The sequence below is a fragment of the Ambystoma mexicanum genome, chromosome 5p (assembly GCF_040938575.1).
Source record: "Ambystoma mexicanum isolate Mex_15411 chromosome 5p, UKY_AmexF1_1, whole genome shotgun sequence".
Classification (NCBI taxonomy): Eukaryota; Metazoa; Chordata; class Amphibia; order Caudata; family Ambystomatidae; genus Ambystoma; species Ambystoma mexicanum.
In genome coordinates this window covers 1,111,949,810-1,111,974,161 of record NC_090930.1, presented here as the reverse complement: position 1 = coordinate 1,111,974,161, position 24,352 = coordinate 1,111,949,810, and the positions used below count along the sequence as shown (strand labels likewise).

The window sequence follows — 24,352 nt, the reverse complement described above, 5'->3', positions numbered from 1 at the left end:
CTGGGAGGCTTATTTTGCCATATATACAATTTTTTTAGGCTTGTGGAATCTGCTTAGATCACATGCTGTGCATAGGCCCACACCTAGTGGAAGCTGCAGAGTATTAGTTTGTTTTTTGAAACTCGAAAAGGGGCGTCGAACTAGGGCGTGCTAGTAATACTATCCCTAGTGTGACATCCACTGTACTCATGATCCTTCACGCGTGTAGGACCCTCAGATTGTTTTTTTCCATCATACTTGTCGGAAGCATAGTTGCGGAGTTCCTTGGCTTTTAGCCATTTATCATAACATTATCAAAAATTCCCTGTTCTCAAACCCCACGTCGAAGTTCGACGAAGACCGATGCCGGTACCTGAGAACAAGGACAAACAGCCGTCGAGACTACACGATGGACTTTGGGCCTTGGAAGGCCTCTGGCCTCGGCCCCTGCAAGTAGGGAGAGTGGGGGGTGGACATACTCACACACACTCGTTTTCCTACTTATACCCGCCCACTGCCAGGTTTTAACATATGGAGAGTACTCCTTTAAATTCTACCCCAATTGCAACCGTAAGTTCCCCATGGTAGATAAACATAACACCTGTAACCTGTGGCTTCCAAGGGACCACCACGAGGCGAATTGTCCAGCTTGTAAACTCTTCAAAGCCAAGACACTAAAGGACCGCTCGACCAAACGTTGGGCCCACTACGCCAGGCAACTCGAGGCCATGGACGCAGTGGGTTCCTTCAGTGATACAGCAACGTCGCCGTTAATCGATGGCAAGGGCACAGGGGTGTCGTTAGGCACCCAAGCGTGAGCCCTCGACCTCGGAGGACTGTCTGGCGGGTCAGTTATGGGGACAACACCCAGCTGTAAGAGCGCTACCCACACATCTTCATCTAAGCACACAAACCCAACCCGAGATTCGACACGCGTGGCGAGTGATCGGCAGAAGAAGGCACTAAGAGAGCGGTCCGCAGAATTGGTGTCCTCTGGGTGTTCCAGGTCACAGTCGCCTCATGAGACATGGCAACCGACTGATTCTGTTACGCTCACATGGCTCCCACAGGGGCGTCGGTCGGACCCGGACAGCTGCGGTCTCCACCCACGTGATGCGTAGTGCAGCGATGACTGACTGGATCTGCCCTCCTAATCTTGTCTGCTTAACCCGTAGAAATATTCTCCTGCAAGCAGAGAGATGGATTTAGCCACTTGTGGATTCAAGTGATGGCACCCCCACAGTCCTCCCCAACTAATCACCTCCGGAATGCCCTCACAGCAATCTCACCTTATATTCTTGAAAGATGAGCTCTCCATCCTGCGTGGATTTGCAGGGGCGCGTCGATTCCAGTTGCTTCACTGGTTTGAAGGCTCGGGAGAGTTCCGGAGAGTATTGACTCTGAGGTTCCTGGTGAGGACCAGTAAGTATTAAGTTCATAGAGTTCAATATGTCAGATGTTCACTCTTCTTCCCCCCCCTTCCTTTCTTGTCTTGCAGCTGGCTCGTGAAACAATGCTCTTGTGGCAGCTGGTGGCGCTCAGGTAAGAGTCTGTATTACCCGGCGCTGTCCGGTAAATGTTGCACGTGGAAAACGTGTTGTTTTGTCTCTTTGCAGATGCGGCACGTGAAAATATGGAGAGTCACAAAAGGATGCCTCCGGTGGTAAATCAAGTAAGTCTGTGGTGGTAAGAATGATATTTGTTGGTTCCCTCGGCTCACCTTGTGGTTTTCTTTTGTCTCCTAGGTGCCGAAGTTCGGCGAAGAAATGATGGAGGCAGCGCCGACCCGAAGGATGCTGTGAAGACTGATGAGTATGGCGTGGCGCTGCAGCTGGAGGTGCGACGCGTGCAGAAATTATGTTCTTTACAGGTCCGGAGACAAGATGGATCCAGAATCAGGTGTGGAATAGAAATAAGTTTGTTTTCTAACCTTGACCCTTTCTTTCCTCTTTGTTTTAGGAGCTCCGGATTCGAGGCGGGCGTGGCAGAAGACTGGATGCAGGCTGCAGGCACGGTGAGCGTTACGCTGCTGGATGCAGAATAACGCGAAGCGTGTGTTGCTGATCAGGCATGGTTTAAATAGCCTCAAAAGTAGTCCCAGGTTAGAAGTCCCTAGAACCACACCCGAGTAAAAAATAGTCCCTGTAGAAAAATAGTCCCTTTCAGGCTTCATGTTGGATTGGAGTTATTTGCAGCATGGTCTGCCTGCGGTAAGTAATGACTGAGCCTGGCGCCTGAGGCGCCAGGACTGTACCCAGATAGCCCCTGGCCGGGGCTGCTGAGGTTTTACTAAATGTCTAGATGCCTGCTCCCGGGGCTGATGGGCTTGGTCCGGATGCCTGGGGGTAGGCATCATGACAGCACTCCCCCCTCCCTTCCCCCAAGGCTCCTCCTTAAGTTGTTCTTCCCCTGGGCCCTGGTTTGTCTGGGAAGTTCCGATGGAATCTTTTCACCAACCGAGGTGCATGGACTTGGTCACTAGGTTCCCATGACCTTTCTTGTGGTCCGTAGCCCTTCCAATCGATTAAATAAAAAAGTTTTGATTTAACCATCTTGGAGTCCAGGATATTTCTTACCTCGAATTCAGGTTCTCCATCTATCAAAATGGGGTCGGGTGGTTTGGTTAATCTTGTTCCTGGTTGAACTGGTTTTAAAAGTGAAACATGAAAGACAGGATGAATGCACATATTAGAGGGTAATTCCAATTTGACGGCTACCGGGTTGATAATGGCCTTAATAGTGTAAGGTCCCAAATATCTAGGGTTAAAAGTCTGAGTTCCCTTCAGAGGTATGTGTTTTGTAGCCAGCCAAACTTGATCCCCAATCTGGTATTGTGGAGTTTCACTTCTATGTTGATCAGCATTTTTCTTACAGTTCTCTTTTGTTTGTTTCAAATGTTCTGTTGCCTCTTTAAAGGCTTGTGTAATAGTAGAATGGAAATGACTAACTGCAGGCATTTCTAAATGCTGAGGCGAATCTAGTTCTGAGGTTCGAGGGTGATGTCCATATATGGTACAAAAGGGGCTTTGTCCGGTTCCTGAATGTACAGAGTTATTGTATGCATACTCGGAAATCCATAAAATATCTTTCCAATTACTTTCGGTCTGGTGTAGCATGCAATGTAGGTACTGTTCAAGGGTCTGATTGGTCCTCTCCGTCTGACCATCGGTCTGGGGATGGTGACTAGTTGATAACCTCACGTCGATTTGGGCCAGTTGACAACATTTCTCCCAAAAATGTGAAATTAATTGACTACCTCGGTCAGAGACCAATACGGAAGGAAATCCATGTATTCGAACAATGTTTTCGAGGAACTGCTTGGCCAGAATTAAAGCAGAAGGTAATCCCTTTAGAGGAATAAAGTGGGCCATCTTGGAAAAAAGATCCACAATAACTAGAATGGTGTTAAATCCATTACATGGAGGTAGATCTGTAATAAAGTCTAACGATAAGGTGTGCCATGGTGTAGGTGGAATATCCAAAGGTTGTAAGAGGCCAGCTGGTTTTTTCTCATGACTTTTGTTTTGGGCGCAAATGCCACAAGACATTACAAATGACTTTACGTCTTTTCGCCAGGTGGGCCACCAGAATTCTCTTAATTTTAGCTTCAGTTTTTGCGATACCTGGGTGTCCTTCCATCAGGGTGTCATGATAATTGGAGAGGACTAGTTCTTGTAGTTCCTTGTGTGGTAGAAATAGTCGCCCTGGATAATAAGGTAGGTCATTGATGACTGAGTAGTCCGAGCCTTTCTTCACCCAGTCCTGCATGGCTGTTGGATCGAACAATTGTTGGTTCTTTACTTGAATATCCTATAGTGTCTGTAGAGTGGTTATGCCAAGAATTCTTTGTTCTGAAATTATAGGCACCGGTTCCGGGTTCGCATATGCATCTCCCATCCCTATTCGGGATAAGGCATCTGCCTTGCCATTTTTACAACCTGGTCGATATGTGATCACAAAATCGAACTCTGCAAAGAACAGTACCCATCGAAGTTGACGTGACGATTGGGCCTTGGATGTTTTTAAATACTGCAAGTTCCGGTGATCGGTGATTACTGTAATGGTATGCCTGGCACCGAGAAGGTAATGCCGCCAAGCCTTGAAGGCGGATTTGATGGCTAATAATTCTTTATCGGTAACCGCATAGTTTAACTCGGGTGCCGAGAACTTTCTGGACCAAAATGCTACTGGGTGAAGTTGACCGGTTTCAGGATCCTTCTGGGACAGGACAGCTCCCATGGCTAAACTGGATGCATCAGTTTCCACTATGTATGGAAGTTCGGGGCATGGATGCTTTAAGACAGGTGCAGACGTGAATTTCGCTTTCAGCTCTTGGAAGGCCTTTTCAGCTTCTTCGGTCCACAAGAAGCGTTTGTTTTTTCGCAAAAGTGCTGTGATAGGGTGTACAACGTGTGAGAAATCCGTAATGAATCTGTGGTAGAAATTAGCAAATCCGAGCATGCTTTGTACCCCTTTAACTGAACTGGGTGATGGCCACTTGAGGATTGCATCCACCTTTCGAGAGTCCATTCGGACTCCTTTTGAAGTCAGGATAAATCCAAGGAATTCAACTTCCGTAGCATGAAAAACGCATTTTTCCAATTTTGCATATAACTTGTGCTGGCGTAGTTTCTCAAGGACTGCACAAACGTGTTTCACATGGTCTGATTCTGAAGAGGAGTACACTAGAATATCGTCTATGTATACAACAACACAGATGTCAATGAGTTCACGAAGGACATCATTCATAAAATACTGGAAGGCTGCTGGTGCATTGCACAACCCGAAGGGCATCACCTGGTATTCGAATAACTAATACTTAGTGCGAAAAGCAGTCTTCCATTCGTCGCCTTTCTTTACACCTACGAGATGATATGCCCCTCGGAGATCTAATTTAGTGTAGATGCAAGCGTCCTTTACTTGGTCTAGTAATTCGGGGATCAGAGGCAATGCGTATCGGTTCTTAACCATGATCTGATTTAATGCGCGGTAGTCTATGCACGTTCTGAGGTCACCTTCCTTTTTAGGAAGAACAAAGCTGAAGATGCAGGGGACTTGGATGGACGTATGAAGCCATTAGCAAGGTATTGGTCCAAGTATTGTCGTAGGTGAAGGTTTTTGGGTTCCGTAAGGGCGTAGATCCTACTACGTGGAGGTTGTGCACCGGGTATGAGATCGATTTGACAATCGTATGATCTGTGAGGTGGTAGGGTGTTTGCCTGTTCCTTTTGGAAAACATCCCGGAATTCTTGATATTTCTGAGGTAACTGCACGACTGGAGTAGCGACTGTGGCCAGGCCTTGGTTCAAGGGTTTTTTTGGGCAACAATTATGTGCACAATCCGGGAAGGTTATTCTCTTCTCTCGCCAATCAATACAAGGATTATGTGTTTCCAACCAAGGTATCCCCAGTATTATTTGGAACTGCGGGGCTTTGATTAAATCAAAGACAATAGTCTCTCGATGCCCATCCTGACCCAATAGTGTCATCTCTGCGGTGGAATGAGTTACAGGCCCAGAGGCAATTTCAGTTCCATCGACTGTGCTGATGACATCTGAAGTGGTCTTTTTGCAGGGAGATAGATTCATCCTAGAAGCCAACTCGTAGTCCACATAGTTTCCTATGGCCCCGCTATCAATGAATGCCCTCACTGAGTGCATACGTGATGGCTGCCTTGGATCTATAAGGACCATTGGTATGATGAAGTGCTTGGTCTGAGTATCCTTCAAGCTCGGCAAGCGGACCTCTATGCTTGTTGGGTGTGGTCGTTTCCCGAATCGGGCTCTGTTTGATTTTTATCAGCAACTCCGACTATTTGATGTTTTTGTAAGGCAATCCCGTAGGAAATGTCCTGAGGCGCCACAGTACAGACACACTTGGATCTGCCGTCTTCTTTCTCTTTCCTTTTGAGTTAAGGGTCCCTTGACCCCCCCCCCCCGCCCGATCTGCATCGGTTCTGATACATCTGTTCCTTTGAGGGTAATATTGGGTTTAACCAATACCCGATTCTCGAACATAGCTCGATCAGCCTTTCTATTCTGAAGTCGGTGCTCTAACTGGACTACTAAGTCTATATATTCTGCACAATCCTGAGGTGGGTTCACAACTTGGGCCAAAACGTCTTTGAGTTCACCCCGAAGTCCACGATGAAATAATGTAATTCGTTTTACCTCTGGCCATCCGGTTTCCACCACTAACCTATTGAAAGTGGCGATATAGGTTAGTAGATCCTGGTTACCTTGTTGTAATGATAACAGTTCGTTATCCAGGGCCTGTCCCTGTGAATGTCTGGCAAATAGTCTTTCCATGCTCAATTGAAAACCTTGAAAATCCCGAAGAATAGGGTCATCCTGGTTAACTAATAGAATTGACCAATCCGCTGCGCTGCCACTAAGATATGATAGTACAAAGGCTACTTTACATAGGGGGTCAGCTCAAACCTGACTCATTAGTGGTTACAACCGCCGGGAAAAGGGCGGGAACACCACTAGCATCTTCAGAAGCTCCCCCGGACAAAGAGAGCAAGAGAATTTACAGCCTGGGAAGGAAGGTGGCTTCCACTTCAGCATACCAAGCACGCATTTCTAACTCCACCACTCCGCTGGCAAGCTACAACTGCCACTAATGGGAACAGGTACCTGTCCTCATTTCCTCTGCACCAGAACCTCTAAAGAGCCAGTTGGCCCAGATTGCATCGGAAGGGAGATCAGTATCCAGATGCATTATCAAGGCTACCTTTGATGTAGCGGACAATGCATGGAGACTGATAGCTGAAAAGCATAGTGATCAAAAGACATGCTTGGTTGAGGCAGTCGGGGTTCAAACCCGAGACCCAGGCCACCCTCATTGACATGCCGGTGGAACCTAACCTCCTGTTTGGAAAAGCACTGGAGGAAGCGCTAAAAACGGCCAAGGACGAATATGACACCTTAAAGTCCGTTGGCCAGCTAACTAATAAGCCCACAAACCAGCGGGGAAATAACAATTTTCGTCGCTTTCGAGGTCAAAAGAGGGGCCGTAGTAGAGGGAGAGGCAGCCCAGGCAGAGGAGCTACGCCTCCCAATAAACAGCAGTGACATTCCGCTCCGGGTCTCTTCCCATGCATCCCCAGTAGGGGGGCGCATTTCTACCCTCACCCACGCATGGGAGGGGATCACTTCGGACAGATGGGTGCTGTCCACAGTGTCCGCGGGATACTGTATAGAATTACTGCGACGTCCCGGCAACCACCCTCCAAGACAGAAGATGCACTCCTTGGAACACCAAAGAATCCTCCTCGAGGAAATCGCCGTTCTTCTTGCAAAGGACTCGGTAGAACTCGTCCCGGGCAACCAGGTAAACAAGGGTATTTATTCAGCTTACTTCCTTGTGCCAAAAAAAGATCTAACAATGCGCCCAGTATTAGACTTATGCCTGCAAACAAGTATGTCAAGCCCCAAAAATTTTGCATGTCTACACTTCAGGAAGTAATCCCCCTACTAAAAAAAGGGAGATTACATGGCAACATTGGACATGAAAGATGCCTATTTTCATATTTCCATGTTCCCAACGCACAGAAGATGTTTGCGCTTCAAGGTGAACAGTCAGCACTACCAGTTCAAGGTGCTGCCTTTCGGTATAGCCTCGGCTCCAAGGGTATTCGCCAAGGTACTGGCGGTGGTGGCGTCGCACCTACGCAAGGAGGAAATCCCAGTGTAACCTTACCTGGACAACTAGCTCATCACAGGGGAAACCCCGATAATTTGAAGATCCAACATTCAAAGAACGATCGACGACCTCTTCCAATTGGGATTCTCAATAAACGAGAAAAAAAAAATCAAGCCTGGTGCCAAGCACCTCCAAACAGTTCCTAAGAGCTGTCTTAGACACCAAAGAGGGGTTGGCCTTTCCATCAGAGGAAAGAATTCAGAATCTTTTACTGCAAATTCCTCTATCAGTCGGGTCGCCAGATAAGGGTTCGCAAAGCGATGTTTGCTAGGCATGATGGCGTCATGCATTTACCTAGTTCCCCATGCGTGCCTGTGCATGCGACCCATGCAGGAATGGTTGGCGAAACAGTGGTCTCAGGCAAGTGGTCAGTGGGACAATCTAGTGGTCGTTTCGCCAACACTAGTACAGAGTCTTCGCTGGAGGACAAGAGAGAATCTTTCAAAGGGGAAACCCTTTTACGATGCAGAAATACAGGTCGTAGTCACTACAGACGCGTCCCTGTCAGGGTGGGGAGCACACCTCCTTCACTACACAGCTCAGGGCCTCTGGTCTCACACAGTGGCCCAGAATCACATCAACCTGCTAGAGCTTCTGGCAGTCTTCAAAGTGCTTTGAGCGTTCATACCCCACCTATCGAACCTGTCAGTGCAGATCCTAACAGACAGCACGACGGCAATGTTTTACATAAACAAACAGGGGGGTATTCATTCGCCAAATCTGTCCAAGCATGCCCAGAAAATTTGGATATGGGCACTCAGACGGAACATTTACCTGTCGTCTCAACATGTTCCAGGGGATCTCAATTCACTAGCGGACGCTCTGAGCAGAGATCCCCTTCCAGAAGAGCACAAATGGCATAAGCGAAGAAGTCGTAAAAGATCTCTTATCTCAATGGGGTTTCCCCACTATAGACCTATTCGCCACAAGCGAAAACAGACAATGCCCAGTATTCGCATCCAGGTTCCCCCAGCCAGGCTACAAGGGGAGCGCTCTATGGATGAACTGGTCAGGGATGTTTGCGCTTTTCCACCAACTCCTCTGATGAGGAAGGTGGTCAACAAGATACACAGGGAATCGATGACGCTCATCCTAGTGGCTCCTATCTGGGCGAGACAACCATGGTTCCCACACCTGCGCAGACTGGCGGCGTGCAACCCCATCAAACTCCCGTGCTGGTAAAACCTACTCTCCCAGCACGAAGGACAAACAGTGCATCCTCAACCCAACTCGATGAACTTGGCCTGAGGTCATAGAGTTTAGCCATCTCAACTTACCACAGAGATGTATGGATATCTTGAGAGAATCCAGAAAACCTAGCACAAGGCACTGTTATTTTTATAAATGGAAAAGATTTGTTATTTGGTGCCAGAATAAACAAATCAACCCGATTGTTTCCACTCCTTCCAATATTGTCACCTACATGCTCCACCTGCTGGACGCAGGGTTGGTATTTAATTCACTCAAGGTACACCTGGCGGCGTTGTCAGCCTACACCACCTCCCATAACAAGGTGTCTTGGTGGAATGGAAAGTGCCAGTTGTTAAAGCCTTTATGGAAGGGGTGAAGAGACTCCACCCTCCAATTTCTAACGCACTACCAGGATGGGACCTTAATGTGGTGCTTGCTAAACTCATGGGACCCCCCCCCCCCCCCCCCCTGTGAACCCATGCATAAAGCTAGTCTCAAACACCTGACTTATAAGACTGCCTTCTTAGTAGCCGTTACAGCCATAAGAAGGGTCAGTGAAATTCAGGCTCTGTCAGTGTAGGATGCTTTCTTTACTGTTCATAAGGATAAACTGGTTCTACGAACTCACCCTAGGTTCTCACCTAAGTTCTTTTCCAAATTCCATGTTAACCAGTCCATTTGAGCTACCGTCCTTCTTCCAAGAACCCAAGAGCTCTGCTGAGGTGAAACTACACACACTAGATGTGAGAAGAGCGGTCCTCTACTACGTAGACAAGACCAGACCTCTAAGGAAGACAGATCAACTGTTCGTCTCCGTAGCTACAGGCAGAGAGTGAGATTGTGTCTCTAAAGGTGCCATCTCTAAATGGATAGTCAAATGTATCCAGCTGTGTTACTCCCTTTCAGATGAAACACTGCCTTTTACGCCAAGGGCCCACTCTACAAGAGGCATGGGGACCACTCTGGCTTTCATTGCAAATGTAAATCTTGACACCATTTGCGAAGCAGCTACATGGAGCTCTATTCACACTTTTGCTCAGCACTAATGCATTGACCCTCATTCCAAGACAGATCCTCAAGTGGGACAAGCGATTCTAAGACATTTGTTCGCTCATGACCCTTCTCACATTCCACCTCCTTCTAACACTGCTCACTAATCTATGTACAGCATTTGATCTAAGCAGATTCCACAAGCCTCAGAAGGGATACATTACTCACGGTAATTGTATTTCTGATGCTTATATCTGCTTAGATTCACATGCGCCCGCCCTTCCTCCCCTCTGAGAGAAGGCGCATGGATGCATGTAGTCTTATCCATCTATCTACTTGGATACTCTGTACTCACGCTACTCCTCATGCTACCTCATGTCAGAAAAATTACAATCTGAGGGTCCTACACGCATGAGGGATCATGGGTACAGTGGACGTCACACTAGGCATAGTATTACTGGCACGCCCTAGTTCGACACCCCTTTTAGAGTTTCGAAAAACAAACTGTAATACTTTGCAGCTTCCACTAGATGCTGGCCTATGCACAGCATGTGAATCTAAGCAGATACAAGCATCAGAAATACGATTACGGTGAGTAATGTATCCCATATGAGTTTAGTAAGAGAGCTGAAGAAGGTTTTTAGTAGGAGAGGGAGCGCCTGGAACGTCACAATATTGATTTTTTGATGGTATGATAACCTTCATTTGAAATGATGGTATACTGTGGTTATTGCGGTATAGCACGCAGAGTCACATTTTCAACAAGACCCAATACACAAACAAGAACACATCACAATGAAGTGGTCTTAGTTCTTCTTGCAATCATTTATTTTAGTTTAACTCAACGGAGCAGGAGGTCCAATTTAAATTTGTAGACAATGCAACCATTTTAGAAGTTTAACTAAAGAAGTAGGAGGCCAAGACATGTATGACTCTCGGGTCTCAAAGTATGCTGACTGGAAGGTTTAAAAATCGATCATAACAGCAGGCATTGCTCTGGGCAATATCCAGACTATAATTTTTCAAGTTCAACCTGCCATCACAGAAGGAAGAACGGCCAATTTGTAATTTCAATATGTTTTGTTAATTCTGAAGAATGATGGTCAGAGAAGTGGTGCCCAGAGGGGCTTTGCCAAACTGTAAGAACCCATCTACTCCTGGGCAGTTGAGCTCGTAGAGTAGCCGACAAATCCTTGTAACCAATGTACCCCTCTGAGTGGTTATAACACACAGAGGGATCTATTAATGAGAAGATGGGACACCAGACGAAGACAGTAGGCTGTGAAGCAAAAAGAACACCGTCAGTATTGGCGGAAAACACAAGACTGATGCAGTGTATCATGTAGTCAAGAGAACTAACCTGTATGGTATGTTCTCAAGAGATCTGGGGATAGGAGATGAAACCCTCTGATCTCAGTCTTTCTCAAGTTTATGTGGACTCTGTAACAGATATACAAGTATTCTTAGGCTAAATACAAGATTGAAAACACACATGGCACTGAACAATAGGAAACTAAGCTTACTGTTTGTCCATGTGGAAGGGAAACTTGGCAAGTGGTCCAGATGCTCTCCCAAGGTTGTTGCAGAAAGGAAGAAGGGGAGGAAAAAAAAACTGACCTGATGGTGCCAGGACCCTTAATGTTTGTGGGAAGGCGCACTTCAGGAAGTCTCTAGTCCGTGCGTGGGACAACAGGGGTAAACTTTGTAGGAGCTTGTGACGTGAAGCAGCAATCCAGAATGAAAAAACAGGTTTGGCAACAATCAGGCGAGTGTTCTTTACAAAACGTGTGGCAAAGGCAATCCAAAAACAGCGGTCTGGGTCGTGAACGTATCGTGAAGGTAACTGACAGTAAGAGCAGAAGCAGTCTGTAGTTCAAAGCAGAAGTCGTCAATGTAGTAACAAATGAATGTTCAAAGGGGCAAGGCATGGACAGTCCAGGTACAGAGCAAGGGTTTGGCAATGAATTGCACAATGATCCAGAAAGCAAGACAACAAAGCTACTGCACTCAATCAGAAGCACCGAAGTAGCAAACGAGTGAAGGTTAAATGTGCGAAGTCACGTGACCCCACCCTAGATGCACCGTCTGCAAGGTGCTCCCAGCTGCACCTGAAGCTGCCCTCGCCCAGTTGTCTCATGTCCTGTTGAATTTCCCCCGGTGCTGAGGTTAGATCCGAACTCAAAAGTTGAAATTGCTCTTGGAAAGTCTTAGCCAGGCTGTCCTGTAATGCTAGCATGTTTCCCCTGAAGTCCTCTCTTGACATGGGGGCAGAGTTATCCGCGTGCTCCAGGGTGTTGCTTCCATTCGTTCCTTCCTGACTCTGTTTGGGCAAGGTCCTTGCATCATGTGCCGGCCACATATTTGGTAGGGTGCCAGGTACGTCTCTCGGGGCCTGTGCCGCATTACCCCCTTTCCCCTTGTTCTTTAGAAACCTGGTCCTTTGGATTCTGATGGTATCACTCTCCCAGTGGGTTTCTGTGCTGGTCTCCGTCTTGTTCCCCGTTGCCTGGTGTTTGGGCTCGTCATGGTGTCCCCACGTCATCTCAAGCGAGTTCCCCCACACTTCCAACCACAAGCAGCGTGTACTGGGCTTTTTCTGTTGGTGCCCCTCTAGTCCCTGGCACCTCTTTACATTTCTCCTTGATGGGGTTAGCCCTCCTGAACTGCCTAGATGCGCCCTGAGGCGGACCCTATTGTGGGCTGTTGCACTCTGTGGGGTCCCTGCTCCCACTTTATTTGTATTTGTATTTATTTTAATTTATATAGCGCTCCGGGGTTCCAGTACTCGGCCCCCAGGCCCCTCCCCCTATGTGGAAGCGGCCTCAGCCTGCGTTACGTTTCAGGGTCCCAGCTGGCTCTGTGCCCTGCTTTCTCCGAGTCTTGGGGGAAGGGCCGTTCCAAAGACCCTCTGCGCTTTTGCAATGCCTCTCCTCACTGGGCTTCTCCAGGCTTCCAAACCCCTGGCGCCTGTGGCCCCCCTTGCCTCAGTGCACTGTCCCCGGGGCCTCTGCTCTCAATGTTGCAGTGTCCTCCAGGCCCACACGTCACGGCCAGTCCTCACAGACACCCGTACTGGGAGGGGTTAAGGGGGCCCCAGTCTGCGATCACTGCTCGCTCCTGCCCAGTTCAAGTTGGCGGGGGTCCGCCTCCCCTCTCGCTGCTTCGGCTCCTTAGCTCCTCCGATCACTGGGGCCAGTGATTCCTCCCTCGTTGCTTGGTGGACCTTCCAGCTTCTTGGTTGCGGTCGCCGCGGCCCTTCATTTGTCCGCCGAGGTCCGCTACTCGCTTGCTGCGTAGTGACTCAATTCCCCCCCAGGTCCCTGCGCTTTATCGGATTTACCTCTGCATCGCTTCTTGCTGCGGCGCGGGACCTTCTCTCCCCTTCAGTAGGAGTCCTCCCTTCGCCCTACCGGCGCCTGCTGCCAGGCACAATTTTTTTCTTCTCCTTTCTTCATGGCTGCCTCCATCCGCCGGCGGCCTTTGGCTCTCGGTGCATCGTCCTTTCGCTGTGCTCTGGGATTTCTGCGCACCTGGTGGGTGCCCCCACTCTGTGGGGGTCCTTCCAATGTTAAATGCTAACCCGCTGGTGGGGTGGTGGGCCCTTTATTGCCGCGGGGGTCTGAAGAGCACAGCCAGCACGTCTACACTGTGCTGGTAGCCATCTTGGAATCCCTCAAAGAAATTCTTGATTGTTTTAGCTATGTAGTCTCTTAATTACATGTCGTTTTGGACAGAGTCATATAAGTTCCATCAGCGTCAGGGAGGAGGGTCGGGGTCATGCGTTCAGAGCGTCGGGGCAACTGGAGGGTGGTCGGAAAGCACCGTAGGGCCAATGATGATATTGTCCGTGAAGGCTAAGATTTGATGGGAGGCCAGCATGAGGTCGATCCGGGAGAAAGATCTGTGCACATATGAATAGAAGGAGTAGTCCCTTTCATTGGAGTGAGTCACTCCATGTGTCCACTACATCCAGGGTTCGGAATAGGTGAAGAAGGCCTGTCGCCAATCTAAAGTCTCTGGGGGTCGGAGGGTGCGATCTGTCCTTGAGCGGGTCAGGGTCCCTGTTGAATTCTCCGATGTAGGTTTGGCCCTGGATGAATGAGAGGTGGGACTCTTCAAGTATCTATAGAACCCCTCCTGTTTGTCGGTTGGGGCATAGATTGAGATGAGGCAGTAAAGCTGTCCAAAAATAAGGCATTTGACCACCATAAAGCGGCCCTCTGGGCAACGCAGGGTCTCCAGAATGTGTGGTCTTACCCCTCTTGCGAAGAGAATCGCAGTGCCCCCTTTCTTAGTGCTGTTGGAGGCTAGGAATTGCTGTGGGAAAAGTCTACCGCGAATGCGAGTAAAATCCTCTGGGATTAGGTGAGTCTCTTGCAGGAAAACCACAGAGGATTCCCCATCTTGTAAGCGTTGTAGAGTAGATTTCCTTTTAGTGTGGGGGGGAATTCAAACCTCTGACATTTAGTGTAACGAATTTCAGTTTCTGATGTGTAGGGGGTGCGTCCTGGGCTTCCGCGGGGGTGGGGGTTGGGCAGAGTGGAGCTCAGTCATTGTCCGGAGGCTTGATCAGCATGGGGTCATCGTGCAGCTGGGGTTTTAACAACCACCCCGGGGGTGGGGGGACAGAGGTTTTAACATTGACCTCCACTGGGAGGCTGAGACATCCAAACGTGAAGCAACAATAGCAAAATTGAATGGGACCAAGCATTTGGTGTCAACAGTGCCCCTAACCGTTCTCTTAGTCAACAGTGCTAACATTGTTCGTTATTTACTCCAAGGGTTACTAAGTGACATTCACCTCAGAGTTGGGCATGAGCCGCACGAGGCCCGCTGCAGGTGAATGCTTCCTCTGCGTCTTCGTGCATGTTGTTCTTCCAAAGTACGCCATGTGCAGGTGTATTGCTTAGAGGGTGGCAAGATGAGCAGTAGTCATTAATCTGTCCATCGCTCATAGATTCCAGGGAGGCTCAACGGCCAGGCTTTGCTTTCTGGACCTTGGTCCAGGTAGAGCGTTTTGATTTCGGAGGGAGTTTTTCAGGTCTGCTCACCAGGGAATCAAGTGGGGTTTCATTTCCCTTATCAGGGGAGGTAGGACGCAAGATAGTCAGCATCTTTTATGTTACTGATCGTTCGGGGGACACCCTTATAGGAGAACTGAAGGGCTGTGGGTAACAACCAGCGGTAACAAACCTGTTGATCTCGAAGAAATAGTGTCAAAGGCTGCAGGGCTTGCTGCTTCTGGATAGTCGCCGTGGCTAGATCCTGGTAAATCTGGAGGGGGGAGCCCTGGAAGGTCAGGCCGTCCTGACAGCACCCCACTCCATGACCGCCTCTTTGGTCTTGTAGAAGTGAACCCAGGAGATGACATCAGGGTGGAGATAGTCCACACCTCTCAGAGACCGAAGTCTGTGAGTCCGGTCCAGTATGAGTTGGGACTTATCCAAATGGGGCGGGAGAGACTGAAAAAGTTCACCCACATATTCCACCAGCTTTTGGTCTGGGTCCGAGGAGGGGACGTCCCGGATCCGGCGGTTATTCCGCCAAGCACTGTTCTCCAAATCCTCCTGCTTGTGCTCCAAGATCTCGTTTTTGTCAAGTAGGGCTTGCATCGTTCGCTGTATTTCCAGGAGCGTGGCTGCATGTTCTTGGGGCAAGTCCTCCACCTCTCCCACTCTCTGTTCCACCTCCACAACCCTTTGCTCAGTCTGTTCCACTTTAGTGGTGAGCTCTGTCATGCATGACCGCAATTCTGCTTTAATATCCCGCATAAAAGCCAGGATATCTCCTTTAGTGGCTAGCTGACTCGTGTTGTTGGCGGGAGCTTGTGGCGGAGACTTACTGCAGCACCCCCCCGCAGCACTCCCTAGATATTGTCCAGATGTATTATTACCTTAACTCCCCCACCCCCCACATAAATATGCAGTGAAATTTGATGGAACAAATTCCATCAAATCGAACTCTGCAAAAAAGGCTGCACAGTACACTACCTATACCGTTTCAAGAACTGTTAAACACATTTGCACCAGCAGGACCCTCCATTTCTTCCTTGTGCTCTCTCCCGATCTTCGCACAGTGCCAAGAATTCTGGTTCGGTGCTACCGAACCACCAGGAACTGCAAAGAAGGTACATTTTTGGGCCAGAAAGACTGCTTAGGTCACTTTTTAAACCTTTTTACTCACAAGTAATCTTTCAGGAACTTTGTTGCTTTTGCTTGCCTTTTACCCCTGATTCCTTGCTCAGAGTCCTGCATCTACTATCTTGGCTTATTCTGTGTTGTTTCCTCAGGGGTACGTTTTGTGTAGTGTTTTTCTAATTAGTTATTGTATATGGTGTGTCTGATTAAAGCATATATTTTTTATAGAACCCTGATTGAACATTCCTTTATTTTGGACTGTTATACTTCACTGTTTGGGTTGCTTATGAACCACATTCACAGTCCTCCTAAGACTATAGCCTTCTGTGATGAATCGACAATGATTCTCCCCCAGAAAACCTGCCCTGGGACCGTCTCATGTGGCCAGAGAAAGGCAGAAGCTTTCTGATCCCGGCCCTGGGGATGGTGTTTTGCAGGAGGGTCACATGAGGGGGAGGCCTAGGGGGGTCATTCAGGAGGAATGGGAAATCCCTGTCTTCAACTTTCTTCCAAACCCCAAACTTGTAATGGCTTATTGCAAAACAGAAGAAGTGAGAAAAACAAACTATCATTCGAGACTGTGGCAAATCATCCTGACAAAGACAATTATTGTTGCTTTTGATGAACTAAGAACATTTTCTTTATGTGAAGAAGATAATTCTGAATCTTAATCCTGCTTAAGGAACAGAAAGAACCTTCTATTTTCTTTGTTGAAGCACTGAAGAGTTGGAACTTTCTGTTGTCAAGTTGGAGTTATAAAGCACTGTGTTGGAACTGTGGAGCAGAATCCTGCTTGAATCTGGGGAAGGGGGAATTCACCAAGATTATAAGGCGAGACAGTTGTCGTATTAGGAATTCAATTGTTATATTATTATGTTGTCCTTGTTTCTTTTTGAACTGTCATGCATTACCTCATTGATTTATTGTATGTATAAGTGTGAGGGACAGATATGCTTTGTTAGTGTTTCCTTTAGTTTATTTCATACAGGGACCTCCTCATCAGGGTAGGGATAGTGAAGCGTGTATCCAACCTTTTAATTTAATCAAAATGGCATCTTCTGAAAAGCCTTCACAAAGTAGTCTGCCTCACATTTCGAACCCCTCACTCTTCCCTTAGCCCATGTTACATAAAATGAAGGAGGTATATCTTGACTGTGCCTGTTTTACCTTTATAATTGTGTTGGCTCTTGGTTTGTAGAAGTGCGAGGGCTCAGTGGGTGTTTTAGTCTCTACTCATCCTTGTACTTCTGCAGGGCAGAAGTCAATTCATCACAACATCCTCACGGACCACATGTATCGGTTGGCTCTTGCCTGGGTGGCAAAACTATCTAGTACAAGCTTGTACCAAAGGTTGGGTTTCCTATTACCTGTAGTCGGGGTTGTTGTAGTGTTCCCAAAGGGTACTGCATACAATCGTGCCTAACACCCACCACCAAGACTTACGTCTTCTCGCCATTTAGCTTCAGCCAGTTCGCACTCATCCACTCCCCAAATGAAGACAGACACTCACACAGCCCGGACAATACCTCAGTATGGGCCTGATCTAACCGGACCAGAATATGGGTGTCATCGGCGTAGGAGTAGCACCGCAATCCACGAGAGAGGATGAGGCGAATCAATGACTGGATATAGATGTTGAAGAGCATGGGCGACAATGCAGAGCCCTGGGGAACCCCACAAGACTGTGCACGTGAATATGATAGAAACGGTGATAGAAGAAGTGATTGGCTCCTACCAGCCAAAAAGGAGGTGAACCAGGCTATGACATAGGCCAGCCGCCATGAGCCGGGAAAGCAGCATGGAGTGGTCGACAGTATCAAAAGCTGCTGAGAGAGCTAATACAATAAGGGCACCCACTCCTCCCTGGTCAACCAGCAGAGTCAAATCATCAACCACTGAAACCAGAACACTCTGTGCCCCAACCTGGTAGAAAACCAGGCTGAAAGGAGTCAAAGAAAGAGGACATTTCTAGGAAAGGGGACAGAAGAGGGGACACCAGGGGCTGAAGCAGTTTCATGAGAAAGGGACAGAGTGAGATGGGACTATGTTTAGCTAAGACTGATGTAGCCAAGGATGGCTTCTTCAGAAGAGGGATTACGGTTGCATGTTTTAATTGTGCTGGGATAGCACCCATCTGGCAGGTAGGTTAACTGCTCCTGTCACATAGAAAATAATAGCAGGCATGATTACTGTGGTCAGAGGGATTGGGTCTGGGGGGATGCAGATTTGAGTATTAGGGTGCATGAGGACCCAGAATCCACATACATTTGGGCTGGTGCCGCTGCCACTTTCACTGCCATCACAGATGGGTCACGTCCCACTCTTTGTCAACACTGCTTGCAAATAATGTTCATCGTTCCATTACTGTGGAATCCCAATTTAGGAGACATTTTTCTCATGACTCTCTTGTACGAACGATCTCCTCCCCCCCACCTACCCCACGCAGGGCCTCCTCCACTAATCCTTGTTGCTTCCACAGGATGGTGGAGGAGTCTGGTAGTTTCTTTATAACCCTTACAACTTCTGTCCCTAGGCAACCCATTAGTGTGTACCACTGTATCTATCTAAAACCGGTTCAACTCTTGACTCCACAAAGTAGAATTTAAAAAGGTCTTTCCAGTCATCCCATGCTCTTTGTATGTGGGCAAGAACTTTTGTTTGGGGCAGGCCTAAGTTCTGCATGTTACAACTGGTGAGATTGTATGCCAGTAATGCAGGGAGTAGCGTACTCCTTAATTAATGTGCCCTGTCACACAGCATTTACTTGGTCTACTCCTGTGTACAAAACTCCAAGCTTGGTGCCTGCCTCTGTAGTAGTCTGCTTTGACCAAATCACAGGGTTCCTCTGTATTCCTTTCTACTGTTGTGCAATGGCAGGGGTGCTGTACCTCTTCTTGAGTGGGGCCGCTGTCCACACAGCATAGTGTGAGCATGTGCATTGTTCCTCCATTGCCGGATGACAGAGTTGCTGTACTTCCTTCTGTCCAGAGCGGGTCACTATAGCACCACGTAAAGTGTCCACATATTATCTGAGTAGCTTGTCCCCGCTGGGTGTTGGTTGTCTACTCCTGATGCTCACATGGGTTTACCTGCCAGAGCAATCTCATTGCTACGATGTTGTAGGCCAGACCGAGCCTAAGAATGACATGGTAGGTTTTGTGCCAAATCAAATTGTATTCGTCGGAAGGAAACATGTCCACCCAGGCCAGTATCAACTGCCTTTCAAGACGGTTTCATACATCCAACATGCACCACACAGAACCCCATCCATGTATTCAGCACAGGGAAAAGGCCAGCACAGCCAAGATTACAAAAACACCTCCTAGGCGTGCGACACAAGCAGTTGGCGGTCACCAGCCGCAGATCACCCTCACCCCCTCTAATCAAACAGCCTCCAGCATGTGACCTCGCAACAGTGCATATTGCAGAGTGATTGGCTGGGCTAGCCCCCCAGTCCCTGTGTTTCTAGAACTAGGTAAGACTGTGGTCCATTTCGGAGAATTGTACCTTGAACTTGATGGAAGATGCTAGAGGGAGGAGACCTCCCTGAAGGCTTGTAGGACATGGGACTCCTGATCCCCACACAGGGAAACTCTGCCTCTGTGCCGTGGAATCCAGCTTCAGGCTTTTTCTTCTGGTCTTCCACCTAATCAGAATTGCTGGAGCCTTGGTCACTTCCTCCTTTGGGTTGCTTCCACAAAGATTCCTGCACCCATGGAAACAGACATTTCCCAAGTGGGATAACCTGTTACCTGGTTGGTTCCAGAGTGACCATCTACTGCTCATCAAGCCCTCCCTGCTCTTTTGTGGTAAAACCTGGCTCTGACATCTGCAGCATCCTTGTTCCTTTCCGGACCCCCTTTTTCTTCATCAGAGCATGCCGATGACATGTTTTAAAGGGTAATTGTGCTTCCTTGCTTCCATTCTTCATTTGTGTTCGGCTCTTTGTGGGTCGCCATGAGGGGTCTTCTTACATTGGCTTGTGTGTTTTCATCGTGCAACCATTTTCAGGAGCTCTTCTTGTGATCCTACAACAGGAACCATTACCGTGATCGACATTACAATCTGACTTTCGAACTGAACTTGGTGCCTGGAATTCCTGGGCTGCTTCAGCTACTTTTAAGGGCTATGGGTCACATCCCAGGGGTTTTCTCACTTCAGATCCATTGCTGGTTTCGTCAGCCTGGGGCTTTGCCTGCAGGCCTGCTTCAAGCCCCTCTCCCGACTTCGACACTTACTGGTGCCAGGCTCCTGTTCCGCAACCATTCTTTTCCAGGCTTGCGGTCATCAAACCTAGGCCTGGATTGCTCCAGTGAGGTCCACTATCCTCTATAGACTTAAGGTTGCCTCCTCTGAAGCACCTGTGAAATGCTGGCAATCCATTCCTTGCTTTTCATCATCGCCATGTGCCAACTACAAGCTTGGTCCTGTTCAACTCCTTGGAAGAAGTTGCAAATCAAAATGATCTAAAACAGACAATAAATACTGAATAATGTTACTTCCCTTGCAAAATAGGCGGAGTACATGTTTACGTTTGGGTTTAGCATTTTTATGACCATTTTTCTTATTTGTACTAATTACCTTTGATCAACCAAGGCGTTTGTTGCTATTGTAAACCGTTCTATCACTTTTATGGTTCCTTTAAAATAGCTTCTGCATTGTACTCGCTTCTAAAATATATCGTTTTCAAATATTAGTTTTTTTGGTACTGATTTTACACCTATTCTGCCTTTAAAGTACTTAACTGTAGAGATTTTGTAATGCCTAACTTTATATTGTAGTATATGTACACTCGTGTCTGCTGTGTAAAGAGCTGTACCTTAGAACCCCCACAGTTCTAGAAGTGAGGTATGACTGTTTTGTCGCGGATAGCGTTTTGAGAATCTGCTCTTGGTGGCAACCCAGCCTAACATTATAGGTTGTTTTTTCTAAGTCCTCAGCAGAGGACTCTTGAAAAACTTCCCCACAGTGACGTTCGAAGACCCCTTCAATGCAACTCGCGGAGAGCTGGACTCAACAGAAGCAGCAGCAACTGAAGAGCACAACACTGACCCTATAAGACCAAGCACAGGGGGCACTGGTAAGGACAAAGGGCTTTAAGACCAGCTGCTGTGGAGGGGTAGCAGCTGCAGTCCAAGTCTGGGTTTTCTAAGAAAGGGCAGGCACTTTTGGGTAGCAGCAACAATACCACTCGGTTTCTAGCAGGGACTACCACTTCAGTTCCAGTTAGTACCAAGGTTCCAGGAAGCTCCTATGGAGCACACAGGACTGCCAGTTCGAAGAATCAAGAGGAGAATGAGCCTGAAGCCACACTTCCTTAGACTGAAGGGGAGCAGGGCTTCATCATAGGAGTGAACCACCCAGCCACAGCAAGGAGCCACTAAAAAAATCTTCAGTCCTTCAGCTACACAAGAGATAGTTCAGGTAGGTTCTTGTTCTTGTGAATGGCTCGGAATCATTACAGATAGACATACAGGGCTTTTGGCTACTCCGGTCCATTCAACATTTGTGCCCCATTCAAAGCTTTGCCAGCCAATGAGGGATCGCTATCCAAACTCTGCTTTTGCAAGCACACACTCGCGCACAAATTTGTCTACACTTGTACACGCACACGCACGACTTGCCAATTACTTTGCTTTTGCTTGGGATTAAGTAGCCACCAACTTATTAAAAATAGCTGCACAGTAAACCTGCCCTGGTAGCAATATGTGCTACTTGCAGGAACACATTTTAAATGGAGGCGAGTGAAATTGGAAAAGGTTTCATTGTCATAAAAAGGCCAGGAAAAAGTTCAGGGAACAACAAAAATTGGCTAAAGTTGATCCACACTTAATTTCTGACTTCGCAATGGATTGCACAAAGTCTTTTATTTTTTCCCCCACCAGAGAACGGATTGTCGTTGCTTACCCCCTAGGTTTAAATGGATTAAAAAAGCTTTTCAGGTAATTTTTAGTGATATGTTATGAGGATCTTCTACTTTGTTACATAGTAGTCAATCTGTTGGTTATTTTCGGCTTTATTCAACCTTTAAAACCACCTCATTGCATAGCGGCTTTGTGTGCTCTACTGGTTAGTGGCAGCCTTTGTTTCGAATGTAGTGGCGTGGAGCCTGCTCTCTGCAGGTGAGGAGGAATAATTAGTGTAGGAATCCCCTTTACAAATACAGTACTGAGTTCAATGGGCAGTTATTGTTCCTAATAGAGTGAGAGATGGCTATTGTGGGGTGCTGCCTTCCTTGGAGAGTGAGGGCTACGGTTTCCATAACTAATTATAATCTTTTTATGAATGGTGACTGGATTAAATCCTGAATCCACACCTGAAAGTGAGTCAGAAAAGCATGCACAAATTGAATTTGACAGCCCCCAGTGATGGTGGCGACTGCCAATAGTTTGAAATAATGCAACACTGTGACTGGGGCAGAATTATCCCCTCAGCCATTTATCTCCCATAAGTGTTACAGTTCCTGTGTGTGTCAGCAAGATGGCTTGAAGTTGGATTATATGTTTACATTTTTAACTGATTAAATAAAGGCTTTAGGTCGGAGCATGCAATACTAATGAAAATATGCATTATTCTATTTACTGACGGGAAGATAGCCAAGCACTTGCAAAAACGGACTAAACCAAGACAAGCAGGTCCTTGCTTAAATGACTATAAAGCAAGTTCCATTTGATACCATTTAGTGGAAAGGGGATAACTGAAGACGTGTGTGGGGTAGTTGATTAGAAGGGTTGTCCTATTGTAGTTTTTATGTTCAACAGCCCATCAAAGTGTTTCTAACATGGGGGTCTGCAACCTTTGGCTCCCCAGATGTTTTATAGTTTAACTCGCATCCACTTTAGTCTGCATAGTCAGTGGTGAAGTATCCTGGGAGCTAGTCCAGAACATCTGGAGAGCCACTGATTGCAGATCCCCATTTTAACAAAGTGGCAATAAGTAGGAGTCCACCATTTCAGTAATAAACCCCTTCCTTCTCCCATGAACATTAGCAGGAATATTTTACTTTACTTCTTTATAGCTCTTTCATGCAATGGTCTGCTACAAACCATTTTGAGCCTGAAGCACTGACAAAATTAACTTCTCTCTTTCAGATGTGCTAAAAATGGCTACACTTCAAGATGGTACCATCTCTCCTGTGGGGAGCATTTCTGCAATGAGTGCTTTGACCACTACTATCGAAGGTATGACATGTTCCTCATGTTTTCTGTACTGTGCCCTTTCAGAAAAATGTAATCGTCAATTTTCTCTTCAAATTGTTCCCGATGATTTTTGACTGACAGCGCCTTCCAAGTGGATTGACATTTTTCTGAACTGCCTATCGCTGTTCAGAAACATTTTTCACCAGTTGTATTTTCCTCATCCACATATTAAACCAGAACAAATATTTACTCCTATGTCCTGTCCTCTTTCCTCCATTCTTATGGGTTGTTCCCCGGAATTTGAACTGAGCCTGATGCAGAGCATCAATAATTCAGCAAATCAACATGTTGCACATGCATATAGGTATACGTGGCTCATGTGGTCCCTCCCTTGTGCGTGCTCCCCACCCCAAAAGTCAGTAATTCTGTCTGCACAGTTGAGTTTGGAGCATTTTAAGGAGTGGTGTGCGTTTTTTCAGTGACTCACCTATATTTCTTAAATTTTTGGGACCTTCCAATCTATGCCTGGGTTTAAGTGTTTCAGGGAATGCTGGTCCTGTAGCGGACCCGTTTCTGCAACAGGCACTCACTTTTTAAAATTTTATTTTAAAATTATTTTATTATTTTATTTTGGCAATGCATAGGCCCAATCATAACTGGGTCCCATATTTTTGAGAGGCTCATATTTTCGTGTCATACTTTCAGTGCAGGCAATAAGGCATCAATTGGAGAAGAGAGGTGATGCCATTTTCAATAAGTTTGGTCCACGGGCCAGCTGCGCTTTCTTAGAGTGGAAGGTAAGTAGCCATTTTTCCCTTCCACCCAAGTCTGCATAACACCTTTCCAGACCAATCTGTAAGGAATTCCTTAATCCGCCATGAGGCACAAGTGACCATGGCTTGCCCTGTGGGGCTGGGGACTAATGCTGGTTTTGGACTAAAGAGAATCCACCTTCCAGTGGGTCACAACCCGATGTGAGCCAGCAGCGTTTTTGTACCAGCCAAAAGGTTGAGGGTTTTTCTCCTTATCTTAAGTTGACTAAAAGGACAGCCGGGGCTCCAAAGACTCTGGAGGGGTCTCCAGACTCTTTCCTACCCAATTCCACAACAGCATTAGGAGGACTCTTGAGAGTCTGTTATCTTTCCATAAGAGCATTGTGGATGAGTCGCATAAAGATCATATGCACTTCAACGAACGTGGCAAATCTTA

General features: G+C 47.2%; 1 protein-coding gene across 2 annotated transcripts in view; it reads left to right on the top strand.

Annotated features, from left to right (window-relative positions):
- Positions 1 to 24,352, top strand: part of KDM1B (lysine demethylase 1B) — a 1,796,634-nt gene that overhangs the window by 105,603 nt on the left and 1,666,679 nt on the right. For both annotated transcript variants that reach the window (XM_069613586.1, XM_069613587.1), the window contains exon 4: positions 23,096 to 23,185. In XM_069613586.1, coding sequence (XP_069469687.1) covers positions 23,096 to 23,185 — 90 coding nt within the window. The remainder of the gene's footprint in view (positions 1 to 23,095; positions 23,186 to 24,352) is intronic.